Source organism: Vidua macroura, chromosome 9, assembly GCF_024509145.1.
Source record: "Vidua macroura isolate BioBank_ID:100142 chromosome 9, ASM2450914v1, whole genome shotgun sequence".
Lineage (NCBI taxonomy): Eukaryota > Metazoa > Chordata > Aves > Passeriformes > Viduidae > Vidua > Vidua macroura.
In genome coordinates, this window is record NC_071579.1 from 5,601,260 (window position 1) to 5,619,373 (window position 18,114).

Consider the following 18,114-nt stretch of genomic DNA (forward strand, 5'->3'; position numbering starts at 1 on the left):
GCTCAAGTTCTGAGAAGCTGTGCTCATCCTACACCTTGCTTTGAAGTCTGGTGCTGCTATTCCAGACCTGAAAAGGAGCTCACATCACTGAAAGCTGTCTGATTTTCTCAAATATATCAATAATCTTTAAAAATCTATACCAACCCTACCAACAAACATTGCCTTGATTGCTTCCTTTATCAGCATCATCACTGCTATCACTGTTGTACTTGGGGCCAGGACACTTTTGAGCCTGATGGTGAACAAGTGCAGATCAAAAGAGAAAAATGCCCGGTGACCTGGCCCCATCGTGATCCACACGCCAGGGCTGGGGTAAAGTGATGGAATAAATCACAGCTCCCAGGCCCTGGAACACCCTAACAAAGGCTGGACAAGGAAATGGCGCAGTTAGCCCAGTTCTGATCTCAGCATGAAGGAGCTCTTTCTGCTTTTGATGATAAATGAAATTCTTGTATCACAGCTGCAAACTCCTGACTTCTGCCCATTTCTGATCAGGCCATATAAGATGTGGGACAAGCCAATATTTTCTTACTTTTTTTCTGCCCAAGACATCAAAAAAAAAAAATTCCACTTCTATCCCAGCATCTTTTGAAGCTCAAACTAATGATTTGTCAACAACATTTTTACAAAATACCAAGGTTTTTCTCCTAACTTATTTCATGTCAGCACAAGTCTGCACGATGCTCTGGGCTCACCAAGTCCCATAACTTATACATCAAAGAAAGTTTCAGGTCTGGAAATCTGTGAAATTCTGTCTAGTGATGGCCCTAACTGCTCCACAAAGGTAAAAGTTTTGTTCTGAAATGGGAACAATTCTATAAACTAGAGCAAAACTTCTCCTTTGAGATCCTTCATCCTTCTAGAATAAAAGCAGGCAGCCACTGCCAGCAATAGAGCATGTTAAGCCTGTGGTGGCAAAGCTAGTATGGTAACACTACTTTGTTGTGACAAATCCCAAATTCTGAAAAGCTGAAATTTCATGTTTTACAGCAACTACTTAATGCAACACAGAAAATACTGATGGATTTACCCACATCAAACTAAGCCAAGTCAAAAGCAGTGCAGCTGTCTGAGTATAATAAATCATCTATACATTGCTGTAGTGTCTACTCGGGCTTTCAACCCCAAGATTGCTGCTGAAACATCCCTTATCATCAAGCTCCACTCTTAACAGCGGAAACTTCTAAGTTCTTCTCATGGTGTGATTTTTTGGGAGAGGGGGTTATAGAAGATGTTGACAGAAAAGTAAAGGCTTTGGCCAAATCTCCTGAAGTAAAAAGTCATCACTGCACATTCTCTGGTGGAGTCTGGATTGTAACACTCAACATCAGTGAGATAAAAGGTGTTTACCCCAATGCGGTCTAGCAGAAGAGAATAGCTAGGAAATGAGAAAAGGTGTTTTGGAAATACTTGGGAATGTCTCCCTTCAGGCATGTTTCCCGTGAAGGTGAAAGGTCTCACTTTTCCAGTAAATCTGATGGCAACCATCCTTGTGGCAGCAGGCTGCGTGTACAGACCCAACGGTGGTGATGCTTCTTGATTACAATCTGCACTGAGGTTGCCATCTCAAGAAAAGGTGTTTGCCTCTGTACGTGACTCCAAAAGAAACTTGGCAAAAAGTAACATCCCTGTGAGTCATCTGCTGTCATCCGCCTCAGAGACAGAGAAAAGGCACCAGCAAGACATCAAATGACCTGCTGGGCCCTCCATAGCCATAGTGGAAAAGGGAAAAAAAGAAGCAAGAGCACATAATGTATTTCCAGACAGTTCCTTTCCATGTTTTTTTTGTTGTTGTTCACGACACCAAAATAGTTGCATAGAGGCACAGAAAAGGAGGTTGAATGGGATGCCAGGTTTGGTCTAGTCACCTTCCCAACCTCAGCCAGGACAGACCGTACCCAAAGAACATCTTTATCCATATCCGATCTCCAGAGGACCACACTCGTCTCATTTTCTCATCTTGTCCAGAGGAATTAATTTCTGAGCCACATCCATCACCATGAAAGACATAAAAATAGCAGAGGGGTTTCAAAGGGGAGCTGCAAGCAGAAGCCATAGCTGGGCTGCAAGATTTACGCTGTAAGATTTAAGGAGGAAAAGATATTTATCATGACAGAGAGGAGATAGTGAGAGGACCTGATGGCTCTGTACAGACACATAGACACAGAAAAGTTGTCTGCTGGCAGGAGGCATTCAGACCTTTCTGACAAGGATGGAGCAAAAGCAACAACTTTCATCATGAAATCAGAGGCACCTTCTCAGCAGAGAGGCTTCCTGGGTATGAGAATAGCTCAGCAGGGGTGATGGTGTACTCATCACCTCCTGCAGCTTGTGAAAGGAGGTAAGAGAACCTTCTGAAGGATGCATTTAATCCAGCCCCTGTGAAAAATCCCTGGGCTTGTGTATGACATCAGGAAGGGCAGGGCAGAATGGGAGAGACTGGTTGTAGCAGAAAACCAAGGGGCTCTGCTGGAAAACCTGGGGTCTCCCAGTAGTTGCTCCCTTCTTCACTGGACATGGGAACTCACACAACTGATCCGTGCTGTAACTCACATTCCCTCGATGTATCTGGGGCCAGCTCTGCTTGGAACAATGCATCAGACCCCTTCCATAAGGTGATACTAAACACCCTGTTTGAAAGCTGTTTAGTTACTGTGTTTGACTCAAGATCAAACTGCTGAAAAACCTATGCTGGGAGATATTTTTTCCCCTGGATATTCTCAGGGAAAGGCAGAAGACATCTTGAGCATTCCCAAAAAAGCCCATATATAGAGCACTAATCTCAAGAAGCTTGTTAGACTGCAGACAGCAAATGGGATAGGGCAGTCCATGAAATGGTGTCTGGCCCTCCAAGAGTTACCTGTGACACCTTCCAACTGGGCATTAATTTAAATGTAGTTTAAATTAAAATTAATAACACATTCTACAGCACAGTCTTGGCCATCACTGCCCATCAGCCAGTCAGGGACCCACAAGAGACATGCCAGAGGTCAACAGGTTTTGATGATGGAGGAGAAGCATCTCTAGAGGTCCCAAAGGTAGAGATTAGCCCATTCCCCAGGAAAGGTGGTCATCAAGACCCTGGAAACACACATTTTTAGGCTGGAGAAGCCCTGTAAAATTAAGTCCAGCCATTACTCCAGCAGTGCCAAGGCCACCACTAACCCATGTCCCCAAGTGCCACATTTACATGTGTTTTAAATCCCTCCAGAGATAGGGACTCCATCCACAGAGGCATCCTCAGCCAGAGGCAAGAATCAGGACTTTATGGTCCCTTCCAACTCAAACTATTTTACATTTCTGTGAAATAAGACACCAGCATGTCTACCAGGGTGCCCATAAATCTTCATGCCATCACACATGCAGCCCATAAATCGACCCTGCATAAATTTGGTGCCTGGAAGAAAGAAAACAAACCAAACAAAACAAAACCTGTTTGGGAAACAGCCATCATCGCTGAATAAAGTTTATCAATGGAAAATGCGTAAACAACTCCCTCCTCTGTCTAATTTTCTCTCCCTCACATCCATTTTCCATACGAAAGGAATCCAAACCAGATTCCCCTTGATGCCTGACACCCACTTTTGGGGAAGCAAGAGGAGAGCTTTCACACAGGAAATACAAACACAAAGCAGATTGCCTTTGGTAGCACCTTTCCTGTGAACCCACTCAGGCATTTCCCAGCATATGTGAACGTAAAATAAAACACACTGAAAATAAAAGCAAGCTAAAAATACACAAAAGAGAGGAAATGAGAAATGTTCCCCTGGTTCAGTGTATAGCCTGTACCAAGTTAAACAGGAGGGACTGTGGCTCAGTTTAAAAATGCAAAGAAAAGGATGAAAGGCAGAAGCTTTGGGTCTCCTGGGTGGAAATGTGTTAAGTCTGATTTCTGCTTGACCTCATAAGGTTGTGATTGGGAGCAGAATGCACAGACAAACCCTGGTCTGGTGGCAGAGACAGCAGAGAGGCGTTCCTGGTGATGGCAGTGAGGACATTGCACTGTTTTGGTCTGCAAGTGCTCTGCCAACCTTCAGCACTTTGAGTGGGTCCAAAAGCAAAAGGAGACACTTTCTTCAAAACAAGTATGTACTTTTCTAGAGGCAAACACCTGTTGCATCCTGACCTGGAGAAAGCTGCATTTCATCAGCATAAACACAATCTCTATTTTTTCCCCAGCCTGCAAAGCGCTGCAAGATCCTTCAAGATGAAAGATGCTACAGAAATACCAACCTGTCATATATTTATTATTTTGGCAATGAGCATTTCTAGGCTGAAGGCAGGAAATCTCATTTCTCTGTTGCTTTTGTTACTGTCCTTTCTCAGGTTATTTTAGGAAAGCCCTCACACGCACATACTGTGTACACAAGGCTGGCTGCGTGCAAACAGTCAGCTCTACTCTCTGCAGGAAGAACATGGGTGTTCTGTGGTCTTTTACAGTCAAATGTCTCTCAGCCTCTGAAGATTTTCTATTTCTGCATTTTTATAGGGGATCCCCCCCCACCCCGCTGCCAGAATCCACCTACCTTATATGAAATGGATTGTTAACCTTTAAAAATACTGCAAGGCATTCCTTTTGGCGATAGAACAGATTTTAAAAATATAATAAAGGGGGCATACTTCAATGTTTCCTGACTTAACAGAGGAAGATCCTTGATTATTAGTGTGACTACTCAAGGCTGTAAGCCTAACCTCCCCACCCTGAATATTCAAGACTAGTTCTGAAGATCAATACTCTAAATAGAATTTTCTACTCTGAAAACCCTGTGAACCTAATTTGCTTTGAGTATTTGCTAAGGGCACACACACATCCTGCAATTCAGCATATTGCTGTGAAGTCAAAGCCATGGGGAGCCTAGGGGAGGGCAACAAGAGGAAGAGGAGACACGAGGATCCTGCTGTGCCCCTGGAAGAGGGACACAGCTTGGTGTGCCTTGGCAATATGGGAATTGGCTTGTCCTTCAGCTATAATGCAACTTTTATGAGGAAAACATCTATTTTCCTCTCTATCTGCTCCTATATGGGCATCTCCTCATCCCCAGTCAATGCTCAGCTGTGTCCAGTGAGTCTTTTCTTCCTTGCAAGTCACTTCTCAGAGGAAGAGGGAAGCTCTCAAGCAACGAGAATGCAAGATTATTTTAAGGGATGAGAAAATGTAATTGAAAAACCACATCAGTTGGCCAGGGTCTTAGAAGCATGTGGGTACATTGCTGTAACAGCTACCAGAAGGAAACATGCTGCATTTCAGGTGAACGCTGATCTTTTAATGTAAAGTTGAGAATAATATTTATATACTGACTCACCTAAGATTTATGTTTCTGTATAAATCACACATGCACTTTAAAAAAAAAAAAAGTAAAAAGCAACTTCAGTATGTTCATGGCTTCCAGAATTCAACATAAATCAATTGTACCACAATCCCACAGGCTTTAAGACAAACACACACACATATTCTCATTTATTAACAGGGATATTCACCCATCCAGGCCATCAACAGAAGGAACACGACAAGAACGGCAATAAGATGACCCTAGACAAAGCCCTTCTGTGCTTAAGAACCCCAAAGCTCCAGCAAAGCTCAACTCAAAAATCAGTATTCTCAGTGCTGTGGTTTGAGTAACTGGCTGAACTGGAGCCCTGGATCAGCACATGTGTGTAGCTTCAGGAAGACTGGGATCTGAAGGAAAAGCCAGACTCGGCAGATTTAACATGCTGAGGCTGCTGTTGGCATTACCACCACGTCCAGCAGAGTAGTGTGAGACTCTGTGAGGGGCCTGGATGGACTGGGAGTGAGAACAGAGAGGATGAGGAGAGCTCCATCCCCACCTTGCACAGCACAGGGAAGACTGGAATGGATGGAGGTGGAGCTTGTAAAGAAAGTGCTGAAGAAGCCAATGCTTCAGCTTTAGCAAAAACTCCCAGTGATAACTTCTCAGCCATTTTCAAACTTCTCTTGGTTTTCACACCAGGAATCAGACCTTTAGCACAGTTTTCTAGATGCAGAGGCCATGCACAAAATCTGGTTTTTGCCTTCCCGTTCCCTCCAGCAAGACAAGCAAATCAAGACTCAACACAGCAGATCTTCCAGCAATATCTCAAAAGCCATCTGAGGATAGTCACAAAGCACTCAATGAGAAGATAAAAACTCCAGAATTCAAACACAAATTCTCAGAGAGCAGTAACCCTGGGTGGCCCCTGGGACATGCCCTGAGGAGACCATCCCTACCTGTAGCACCGATGGCCACATCCCTGCTGGTGCTGCAGGAGGCAGGAGGTGAGGGGGTCAGAGGAGCCAGGCTGAGCCAAGGTCCGCAAGGCCACGGCTGCAACGCCCACAAGTGGAGAGGAGAAGTTGAAAAGCACCGAGGCAGCCTGGGGGAGCGGGTCCTCCTGGCCGTGGGTCACATTGATGATGAGGGGGTTGTGCTGACACGACAGCTCGTATGTCCCTGTGAGACAAGGCAAAGAAAGACGTGACTAGTCCAGCTCCAGGGATTTGCTTTTGGTTTACATCTGCTCCCTCCACATGCCAACAGACCACCTTGGAAGGCAGAAGATCCTGCAAGGAGGGGCAGGGGACAGCAGTGAGAGATCACAGCTGTGGTGGTGGCTCCAGGTGTCCCCGTTGGTGCTACAGCCCAGAGGTTCTCACCCAAAGAGCGGTTCTGTCCATCTGTGTCAGTCCACTGGACGGCAACCACCGGCTTGGGCTGCTGCCTTGGGACAGTGCCAGAGGAGGCCAGGAAGAGCAGGAGAGAGGTGGGCACTGCAGGTCTCTCAAAGCAAACCTAGGAAAGAGGGCAGGAGACACTCTGAGAGCGGGCACACCAAATACAGCTTCTCAGAGCCCATATAGGCAAGAGAGAGAAAGAGGGAGCACAGCAGGAGGAGGGATAAGGGGTCAGAGACCTTGCAGGGCTGGAAATGGGTGCAAAGGTGGGAAGGAGGAAGGAAGAGAACCAAAACAGTCCTTTCCCTCTGAATTTCCCTTCTTCATTTTACTAGCCTTCTCCTCACACATTCAGTCCCACCTTGACATAAATTTACAGCATCTTCATGGCATCCACATTTGCTACTCTTTAAATTAAGCAAGACCTGGATAACCTCTTTCCTCCTCCCCCTTCACCAGACTCGGACTCCCACCCCACACAGAGCTGGCCAGCCAAGGTGAGACACCCAGGGAAAACAGCTACCAGCCTTGCCACCAAAATATTTCCAACAGAAAAGCCCTCAAAAAAGACAAAAAACAAAACAAGCCCAAAGAATGCCCCCAGTAGCCACTGCAACAGCAAACTGTCCACCAGCCAACACTTAGAAAGATTCATGGGAAGAAGCCCTGCCTGCTAGGAGAGCCAGCAACTTGCTACTTGTCTACAAGCCTGAAGGCAGCTGGAAGTAGCTGGGAAACTCATGGCATCAATCATGGCAGAGCAGATGTTCTTTGGAAGTAAGAAGACAGAAATGTTTTTCTCCCCCACCCCAGTACTCCCCCCCTTCCCCCCAGTGCTGAGATGTGTTTTGATCAAGATCCTCCCGACACTTTTTGTGGAATGCTGGTGTGGAGGAAGCTCAGAAATTCGAGGCAAAGGTGTATTTGGAAAGAAGACAAGTCCTGGCTGGCCAGGCACAGCCCAAGGAGCAGACTGTGGGAATGGAGGGGACAGCCACGCAATCTGTGATGGCAGCCTAGCCTCAGGGTGGTTCATGCCACGTCAGGCACTGTTCACACGCGGGAATAGGAAAAAACCTTGGGCTTCAGCCCAGGGGTCCCACCCTGCAGGGAGGTGCTCGTCAGCAAAAGCCCCATGAGCGAGGCTCCACTGGTGTCTCCTTGCTCCCTTAGCCAGGGCTTGCTCACTTACAGGGCTGCCTGGCTGCAAGAAGTGGACCAGAGGGCTCAATTGTTTTTATCTGGTGTATCCCCACTGTCTCCCCTGGTGAGATAAGTGTGGGAAGAAGGAAAGGAAACAGGAAAGCAAGAAGGGAGGAGAAGAGAGAAGAGCCAGCAGTGCCCACAGACAAGTGCCCCCAGGACAGAGCTACAGCTGTGAAGTCCCAAGGACCTGGAGGGTTTTAACCCAACCTCCAAGTGTGGTTCCTCAGGGGAGGAGAGGTATGTGAAGAAGTCAGGTGAGGCTTTCCCTGGACTACACATCTTGAGGTGAAGAGTTCAGTCTTTCCCTTCCTACAGTGCATCTGCATGAGAGTGAAAGGTGCTGGCCCCAAGTTAGGCCAATAGCAGCTGCCTTGATTAATATCCCAATCCTTTTCAATATATATTATGTGACTGGCCACAGCAGGCTATCTTCTTAATTTTTCTCTCTCCCTCTCCCCGCTTCTTATTTAATTTCCTGCATTACACATCCTGACTTGCTTACAAGCGATTTTGATGCCTTTCCTCATCAGGTGTATTAAAAACTGAGAACAAAGCATGGCTGGAGATCTGCAAATTGTAACAATTCTCATGCGCAGACAGACCTGAGGGGCATGGCAGATGCTGTGTACAGAGGCACAGACACACATTCCGCCTGCCCCCAACCTAATTACAACACGACAGCAAGCATGGTGAGACACTGGCACTGGCTTTCCAGAGCACTTGTGGATCCCTGGAAACATTCAAGATCTGATAGGGCTCTGAGCCACCTGATCTAGTAGAAGGTGTCTCTGCTCATAGTAGGGGGCTTGAACTAGAGGGCATTTAAGCTCCTTTCCAACCCTAGCCATTCCATGATCCTTTGACCCAGCTGTTCCTCTCGTTCATTGGTGCCACCTCTTCAGAAACACTGTACTAAGTGATTCCTACCATCTGATGAGTTTTGTAGTGCAGCTCTAACGTGGGAGACACAGGTGCAGCAGCTTTAAAATGGCCCTGGGAGCTGGTGGACACCAAACACCCCGTGCACATGGGTACACATGTGCATCAACAGCACCATTCCTGTCTGGGCAGGCAGCTGTGCTAGGCAAATTGTCAACAAAAAGCCATCTTTCCTAACCCAATATGTTACCAATCAGGCCAACTCTTAAAAAACAACAACAACAACAAAAAAAGAATAAAAGGGCATATTTATTACTAGTCCATAAATAATTTTATGGGCGGAAAATAATAGCACTCCTAGAGAGAGCACAGAGAACCAGTAATGAAAGTCTTCAGTATAAACATCCATACAGGAAGAGGACTGACCACAAGCTCCAATAAAACTGCAACATGTTTTAACCCCTGCTGAGAAGTGGAAAGCAAGCTTTCATCTAGGTAAGGCCAAGGGGGAGGATTACTGCTTTCTCCTTAGCAAAGGAGGAAAGGAGGCACGTTTGTCAAGGCCAGAGACTGAAGCCACAAACTGGGTTGTGAGCACACAGACAAGGAAGAGAGGGAAGATTAGAAGGTTAAAGGAAGTTGTTTTGGAGAGACAGAGGACCTCAGAGCAGTACCCATGTTTGTTGACTGAGGTTTAATGATTCACCGAGTTGTCTGAGCATGTGGGGAAAGAGGCCTTCTCTAGAGAACCTCTAGCAAAACAGGGCGAGCTGCCCCTCAGAGAGCAGAGGGAGCAGCATGCCAGAGCCCGGCTTTCCAGCAACACCAGGCAGCAGCCACAAAACCTCTAAACTGTGCCTGTGGTCAGAAACCCAACACTGTAAAAACCCCAGTGGCCTAATCCTCAGCCCTCCTCTGTCCCTCTCCTCTACCTGCTGGGACAGAGGGGTTGGACCCTCCCAGAGGCAGCCCCCGAGCCCCTGTTGGGCTGCAGGACCAACATCCTGGGGCACAGAGGTGCCACCTCTGGTCTGGAGTCATCAGAAGGACCTCTGTGCCACAGCTGGTTGCTGTGGGCTTGGGGTGCTGAGGACCCCTCAGGATGGCAGAGGCTATCCAGCTGCCCTCTTGCTGCTGGAACAAAGGCAGCTAGGACTTTAAACACAGCCTGTGCCTACCCTTTGGGGGTGTTAAAGCACAGCTTGACTGCAGGGGAGAGTCAGGAGCAAGTTGTTTCTCAGCCTCGAGGCATTTCTGTGGTATTTTGGTTTCATGCACAGTCCTTCTCCTGGCAATCTGCCCCAGGATGGGTTTGCTGTTCACAGTGGGAATGGGGCAACTACCTAAGATCCAGACACAGGTATTTTGGGATTTACAAAGAGTGCAGTAGCATATGGAGTACTACCTGAATAGTTTTAAAGGTTGCTGTAGCTCCTACAGGACAGAAAAGGATGGGTTTTGTCACCAGAGCTGGGTAAAGACAAACAAATCCTTTGTGCCTGACCACACACCCTCACTTACCTTGAGCCAAACTCCCTCATCGCCCAAAAGCACCTTCTCATTTGGGTCCTGAGCATTCTCTTGGCTGGGAGCACAGGGAAACCAAGCAGCCTGCAAAAGGTCCTTTGGCACCTCGTGAAGGTGGGATTTACATACCTGAAAGGAGAGATTTATTGCAACCCAGAAGGTTGCAATGAAAGGAGAAAAACAGCACCTACAAAACTTCAGGGAAGATTGAACAAGTGTTGAGAAGGACCCCAAGGTGGCTCTTAGCATGAAGACAGGATGTGGCTTCCTAAGTGACATCTCACTGCCCACACAGAAGACCTTTGCCATTTTGGAGTGCTGTAAATGTGTTGCTTAAGCACCTCATGGTGTCTGTGGGGCTGAGCAACAAGCAACAAGCCAAGTTGTAAGCTGGTAGGTGAGACCATGGCATCCTGATTTTGGCTGGGCTCACGAGATACAAAGGTGTGATTCATTTGCCTGAATAACACTCTTCTGTTCCATTCACCGCCCTGTGGCATCCCAGACATCCCCACAGGCCCGGCAAACAAAACCTGGGAGATACAGGTGTCATTGTAAAGGAACAGACACCTGAGCCCAAGGCACCTCATTAGACATGTATATCTGGGCAGTTTAATCATGCTGCAGGTCTCAAGAAGATAGTTCCTCATATCAAGTCAGTAGAAACACATGTGTAAAGGGCTAAATATGATCTCTTTACATATTTCTTGCCTTTCTTCAGCTTTCTAGGAAAGAACGTACACACCACGTTAACACCAATCAGGCAAAATCCCCTCCAGGCTCTGCTCCAAAGCCCATATGAAAGATGGGAATTCTCCCATTGATTTTTCCTTGGCTTCAGATCAGAGGGCTTGGGAGCAGTACAGATGCTGATGTGTGCGTGATTTCATCCTTTCAGGCCCTGACCTTAAAAGGTACTAGACTGACAGGATTTTTTTTAAGCCAACAGTGGGACATGCTCCAAGTTGAGCATTTGGCTGGTGGGATGGGATGGTCACTGTTCAGTGAAATGCATGGCTGGAGGAGGTGCTCCCTGCCAGGATGAAGCACCTCTCCATGAACTGCAGCTCCTGAACTCAGGGACTGATGCAAGAGGAGTGTGAGAAATGCCCAGGTCTTGCACTTAGTACCTGGTTGGGAAGATAATCAATGAACGCTTCCAGAGCTGATTTTGTTTGTGCCTTTCCCAGCACAGACTTTGTCTTTTTTTTTTTTTTTTTTTTTTTTTTTTTTTTTTTTTTTTGGTCCATGCCTTCACTCACCTTCACAACAGGCTCTCCAGTGACTATGGAAACAGGGCAGGACTTTGAATCCTGTTGGGAGGCGTAGGCTTTCACTGCCCACAGATCCACATACCCCTCAGGAGTGTGGGGACCACAGTCCAGCATGCTGCTTGTCTCCTCAAAGGGCTCACACACACCATCCCCATCGTGAACGTAGCACAGGCTTGGCTCCCCTGCAGGGAGAACAGGGATGAGCTGCTTACAAACCAGGCTCCAGGCACACACACCTCCTCTCGTTATAAGAGATTTGCTGTCTCATTAGCCTGGGGTTTTCCCAGCACAGGGGCCTGACAAGATCCATGGATCACTCCAGCTGCAAATCCAGGTTCTGTTGCGATGAGGTGCATGGCCCTCTGCTCTAAGGAGCAGTGTGAATAACGTACAGTTTTGACTCCTGCCTCAAAAGGAGTCAATCCATTTGGACCTGTCTCAATCCAGTTGGACTCACCAACACAGTTGAAGCCTTTTTCCTTTTTACACTTCCTGGAGCAACCATCTCCATCCAGCAAGTCCCCATCATCACATTCCTCCTCCAGGCTCCTAAGAGGGCAACAGCCAGATGTATTATTACCACCTTTGACTCAACACCCCTGTGCTCCTGCCCAGTCATGAGTGAAGACCCCTTATCTTGGTTCTATTTCCACAGAAGCAGTTCAAAAGGAAGAACCACACATGGAATTAGATAGAGAAGAGAAAACACCTTGCCAGAGGATAAAAAGAGGTTAAAGTCATGGTATTTGGGAGCAGACATTATTGTACTGTGGCTTTGCTGTAAAACTTGAGGCAAGAACTCTGTGAGAATGGAAAAAGTATAGAACTAAGCATCAGGAAGACCTGTTGCTGGAGAAAGCAAGTGTTAGAGAAGACAGGAGATTCTGAAATGGGGCTGGGGTTTCAGTGGGAGCTGGAGAAGGAGGCAGGAGAAGGGGAGAGACAGAAGGTTCCTCTCCCTTTCCCTTTCTTTACCCTGCTAAGAAAACTGGTTTCAAATGAAAGTGATCCTGGGTATCCTGGAAGTTGAAGTCTTAAAAAGCTCAAATATGGAAATCTGAAATAATTATCTCCCAGGCAGAGCAGGTGAAGCATTGGGCTCTCTCAGCGTAGAGGTGGTGCATTCCTCATTATCTGGGGTCTCTGAGCAGAGACTGGACAGCTCTCTAAAGACACCGCACCATGTGGGACTGTGCTTGTTGTAGAACCTATTCCTGCAGGGCCCTGAGCAAAAAGTTATACTGCCCACTTCCAAAGGCAGATCCTTTGGGCTGGACTCTGCCACAGTTCACTGAGATGGGCCAGAATCCAAGCTCTGAAGTCAAGAACAGAGGATGTTCAGGTTGGACCCCTCATGCAGACCATGCCTCTCAAAAAGACCATTTCCATCTCCTATGCACATGGCATTTTACAAACACAAGCTCTACAGCTCAGTCTGCTAGAGGGATTTTGTGCAGCAGCTTCAGCCATGTACCTGTGCATGGAGGACCCACCTGCTGCTACCCTTTGGGGCAGGGTGACCTGACAGCTTAAAGAACCTCAGCTGAAGGCTTGAGGAGGTTTTCAACTTACGTGGTCACCTTCCCATCGCCACAGTAGGGTGCTCCGTGCACATGGACGAGTGGTGGGGAGGCTTCTCCTGAGGTTGTCCCAGAGACCACCTGCACCTGGTAGCGGTACATCTGCCCAGGAGTGACTTCCCTGCAGGGACAGAGAGAGCTTGAGGGAACAGCAACATCTGCAGCACTGAGATTTGCTCATCACAACTATAGACACCATGTGTATACATCCACGCAGTATCTGATGTGTCTTCATACTCTGCCAGAGGCAGAGCCTGTGGGAAGAGATTCTCTTTAAGGTCATGCTGCTTATTTCCCAAGGGTCTGAGCTGGGGAGAAGTGGAATTAGCTTGAGTAATCATTTTACTCATTGGATTGATGGGGGAAATGTTTCTGGGTTTAATAAGCTCCTTCTAGTTATCCTGGGCTCATGGACAAGAGTTGTGCTAGCATGGTGGCTCAATGGCACTGGAGGCAGTAATTCCCAGAGCAGGGGGACAGGAGGAAAAACAAAACAGAAGCAAAACCATCCAGGGATTCAAAGGGAGAAGACACAAGGAGGTAATCAAACCCGACTCAGCCACCCCTTCAGGCCAAGACAGAGCAGCTCTGTGACTCACGTGTCGATGAACTGGCGATGTGCCTGCAGGGGGGTGGCAGGGGACCCGTCTGCAAATGGGGGGTCACGGAGCACCCGGTACTGGATCAGTCTACAGGCAGAGCACAGGGAGCTGTGAGGCCTGGAGGTCAGCAGGGCCGTGTCTATCTCCATCCTCTCGTCAAAAGTGTAGATTTTAACTCCAGACATCTTTTTAGGGATATTGAGCTTCACAGTAAAGGGGACATCGCAGAAGGTGTCCAGGGGGCCCAGGTGGATGGACTCCCCTTGCTCTGTCAGGATTTCAATGTCAGACAGTGCCTTGGGAGAGCCTGTGGAGAGGTAGGTGGTCCAGAGGGTGAGAGAATCGGGGTAGACAGGGTGCAAGAAGCGCAGCTCCAGGATGCAGCCGTCCGGCTGGGGGCACGGCACAGTCATGTTCATGTCGTACAAGTGGAGCTCCGGACTCCACGCCTGCAGACTGGGCTCACAGGGCTGATCCACGTCTGGAGGACCTGGGACAAGGAGGAAGCTGGTGAAAACCAGGGGACAGCTGGCTTCACAGGAGACCCACAGGGGTGATCTTCCCTGTAGGTGCTTAAGCATCTCCAGGCCATAACTGAACACTTGTGTGGGTTTGCACCCACATGTCCTAGACCTGGTGGCACCTGCCCTAACGTCCTGGAAAGCAATAATCCCCCACTGGTCTCCCAGCTCCTGGGAACTTGCACATATGCACAAGGCTCAGCAGACCTGATGACTCACAGCCCTCTCAGATGGGAGCAGCAGGATCCACACTGCAGCTGGGCACAGTGAGGGATCTAGGGACAGCCTAGACACAGCTGAGGAACGTGAAGCTTGCTCTGTAGCCTCACAGGTGCAGAATCATTGCCAAGGACACCTGAATGCTCCAAGCAGAGCAGAGACTGAAGCTTTGCACAAGCACAGGCTGGGCCAGGTCACAATCAGGAAGGGGCCAGGTCCAAATCAGGGAAGCAGGTCTGGAAGGCTGTTTTTCCAGAACATCCTCCAGGACAGTACCTCAGAGCCCCAGTCTGCCTCCCTGATGGTGGATTAGCACTCAGCAAGAGAAATGGAGTGCTGGCTTTTCAGACCCAAAAAGGATCACTGGAATTTATCATTCTGTAGTAGAAATACCCTTGTCTTCATTATCCACTGGAAGCATTTCTGAGGGCCCAGCACCAACTCAAAGCCTTCACCCATATAAGACAAGTCCAAAAGTTTCTGAAACCCAGAAACTCTAGCTGTTTATCAGAGCAAACAAGCACTTGTGGTAACTACAGACATACACAGCCACGTCCTCTGGCTCTGTATGGTTCAACAGTAGCACATGCACCTCACACAGCTCCCAGGATCACCTCCCCTGGTCTCCTGCCTCCTCTACCCTGCTCTTGGAGGAGCTGAGGCAGCAAGAAAAGCCCAGCAGCCCCTATGGCAACTGTGTGACCCTGAAAGTCACCACTGTGCCCACAAGGTGGGTCTCTAAACCAAAATCTGAGTCTCGGCACAAAGGAAGTTGTAAAGCCCAGCTGCTGTTCGCCTGGCTAGGGAGGAATGGTCTGGCCAGGGCTTGGCATAGACTCAGTGGGACTCAGCACAGAGCTCCTCTTGCTCCCTGTGGACAAGACTGTGTCATTAAAGTCTGTGAATGTCCCTGGAGTTTTGAATGAGGCCCCAAGATCTGTATTTTAAGACTGATTTCAGTTAAATGCTTCTTCCTTTGGTCAGCATCTCTCAATACCTGTCTGAACAATGATTTGGGTTAATATTGGGGTGCCAGTCGGTTTGTCCAAAGCCATCTGGCCATTACCAGGTTTTTCTGGGCACCAAGAAGTCCTTCCTGCACTACAGAACCCTTGCAAAGGGAAGATAACTGATTCTCTGAAAGAAGAAAAAAATATATTTTTCTTGTACCAGAAGGATTCTGTCTGGGGACCCACAGACAGGAGAAGAGAAGAGACATTTACCTTCTGCTTCTTCTGGGGTCCAGTAGCCAGAGGAATCACAGACCCGCGGGGAAGAGGCCTCATGCACGTACTGACGGAAGGTGCCATCCTCAGCACAGCTGTCACAGAGCGTGTCCTGCTCCCTGCGGACAGAGCACACACCCTGGCATGTCTAAGGAGAGGACCAGTCAACTCCCCAGCCACACTTGTCCAGGTGGCACCAGACAGGAAGCTGGAAAAGCAGAGCCAAGGTCACACAATCTCCCTGGGTATATCATCCTGCTTGGAATCAGCTTCTTCAAAGGCAGGGAAATACGAGCGCCCATGGGACAGGCTGGATTTAATCTCTCCTCTTTGCCATGCTGTCTGGATAGTCTTGGATGAATAACTTGTTCCATAGCTGCCAGTAAGAGCTAACAGACCCCACACGTCCCAGGGCAATGCCTCTGGACTAGAGTGGGTGCAAATAAGGACCTCTCTGCTAAATCCAGAGACAGGTTTTAGCTTTCAGCATTATTGTAATACAAACCAGTCTCGATAATGTCAATTGCCATGCTCTCCAGAAAAGATAAAGGCACTTCTCTATTATAAGGGCTAGCCTCAGCCACCTTCCTTGACCAGTTCTTCTCAGGGGATGCAGGACTGCCACAGTGGATCAGCTCCTGAGACAGTTATGAGTGACAACTTGGGATGGTTCCAAAGTGCCACCCTTCTAGACCTATGTTTTCCTGCTCCCAAATCACTTCATTCCCCAACAAAGCAGTTTATTTGGATGACTCGAAGCTACGCAGCACTCAGAGCCACTCCTGTCTGTGGGGCAACATGCATGTGCCCTTGTTACTCCTGAGCAAAAGGCCCATTGTAGAGAGCACCCGTTCTTTGAAAAGTCAGAAAGCACTGACCCAAGAGTGCCCCAGCTACCATCAGAAAGCATTTTCCTTTTAATTATAAAAGACAGCTTTCCCAAAAAAAACCCTAAAAATAAACTCTCACCACCTAAAACCTGGTGGAAACGGAAATATATTAGTAAGAGGGGCTGCTGAACAGAGACATTGGTGGTCTGTCCAGGACTTGGTGGCTCCCTTAGTGGGGAGAAGACAGACATCCATCCAACACTCACGGCCGTGCACTGCTCAACAGCCAAACAACTCTGGCTCCTTGGCATCGTTGCTCTGGCTTAAAAAGTTTCCTGACTTACTCCCGGTTAGCTGCTCTGCGAGTCCATGACAGCGCTGGGAACGAAACCCAGCTCCTGTGGTTCGAGCTCCCTGCCTTAACCACAGGGCTGCATTTCCTCCTGGTAAATAGCTACTTTATACAATAAGTGCTAAATGAAGCCCATTTTTCATTCCCTGATTGCACTCTTGGGTTTTCGAGCTGGCTTTGCCTCCTGATGCTCTTTGGCTTTCCCTCCTGGCACCCCAAGAGCGGGAAGCTTGCAGGAGAGCCCGTCTGCCAGGGGGCCATGGCAGCAGCCTGCCTCTTGTGTCTGAGGGCTCTGCTGGAGACGACGAGGGTGGGAATGGGACTGGGGGGGTCCACGCCACGGAGATCCCTTGTCCTTTCCAGCAGGCTCCTGTGCAAGCCCAGGAGCACGGTGAGCACAGCTCCCTCACCTCTCGTGGATGACACCGCTGATGGGAGGCAGCCAGTAGATGCTGAGGGAGTCCTGTGTCTGCCCGGTGACCATGGCGGGGATCGGGATGGGCGCCGGCTTCTTGCTGTGGCCCCAGCGTTGGTACACCAGGTCCAGGTAGCAATGCATCCGGGCCACCTGGTTGGGGGTGAAGCTGTTGGTGCAGTCATCATCTGGGGGAGAGAAGAGGAGAGGAGAGGCCGGGCCGAGGGTCAGGGCACGGCAACACGCACCCTTTGCTGCTGGCCAAACTTTGTCGGGGACTTCTAGGGAGGGCTGGGAGGCACTAGCGCGCAGTGGCTCTGCCGCCGGGGCTCTCTGGTGTCGTGTGTCCCCAAAGCCACAAGATGGCACTGCCTCAGCAGCTCCACGTCCCGGCACCTGGGCAGTGCCACCGCCCGCACGGCACCGCGGGAGGGTCAGCCAGGGGCACGCGTGACTCCTCCGGCTTCGGTCCTCCTGGCACGGCAGGAGAAACGCCGGCCCCCCGCGGCATGCCTTTGGGAGCCAAGCCAAAAGGGTTCAGGAGGTTAATAATTAGCAATAATAATAATAAATAATAATAAAAATAGCTTCAGGACCCAAGAACAAAGGCACACACAGACAAGAGCAGCCTCGGTGCATGCCCAGCGACCCACTGGCATGAAGAGAGGGATGGATAGAAATAGCCTGAGGGAAGAAAGTGGTTAAGCAGCTACTGCAAGCACTGCCTGACACATCCCAATACACCAGGAGGGTGCCTGTTGGTTAGGGAGTGAGGTAAGGCACTAGTGATGGAGGTAGAAGGGAAGGAAACCC

At 48.8% G+C, this 18,114-nt stretch overlaps 1 protein-coding gene across 1 annotated transcript in view; it reads right to left on the bottom strand.

Annotated features, from left to right (window-relative positions):
* PAPPA2 (pappalysin 2) overlaps window positions 1-18,114 on the bottom strand; it is an 87,369-nt gene that overhangs the window by 33,430 nt on the left and 35,825 nt on the right. Inside the window, exons 5-13 of the mRNA XM_053984956.1 lie at window positions 17,297-17,489; window positions 15,702-15,823; window positions 13,736-14,228; window positions 13,129-13,257; window positions 12,014-12,105; window positions 11,545-11,738; window positions 10,277-10,411; window positions 6,653-6,788; window positions 6,227-6,449 (exon numbers count right to left, since the gene is read on the bottom strand). Coding sequence (XP_053840931.1) covers window positions 6,227-6,449; window positions 6,653-6,788; window positions 10,277-10,411; window positions 11,545-11,738; window positions 12,014-12,105; window positions 13,129-13,257; window positions 13,736-14,228; window positions 15,702-15,823; window positions 17,297-17,489 — 1,717 coding nt within the window. The remainder of the gene's footprint in view (window positions 1-6,226; window positions 6,450-6,652; window positions 6,789-10,276; window positions 10,412-11,544; window positions 11,739-12,013; window positions 12,106-13,128; window positions 13,258-13,735; window positions 14,229-15,701; window positions 15,824-17,296; window positions 17,490-18,114) is intronic.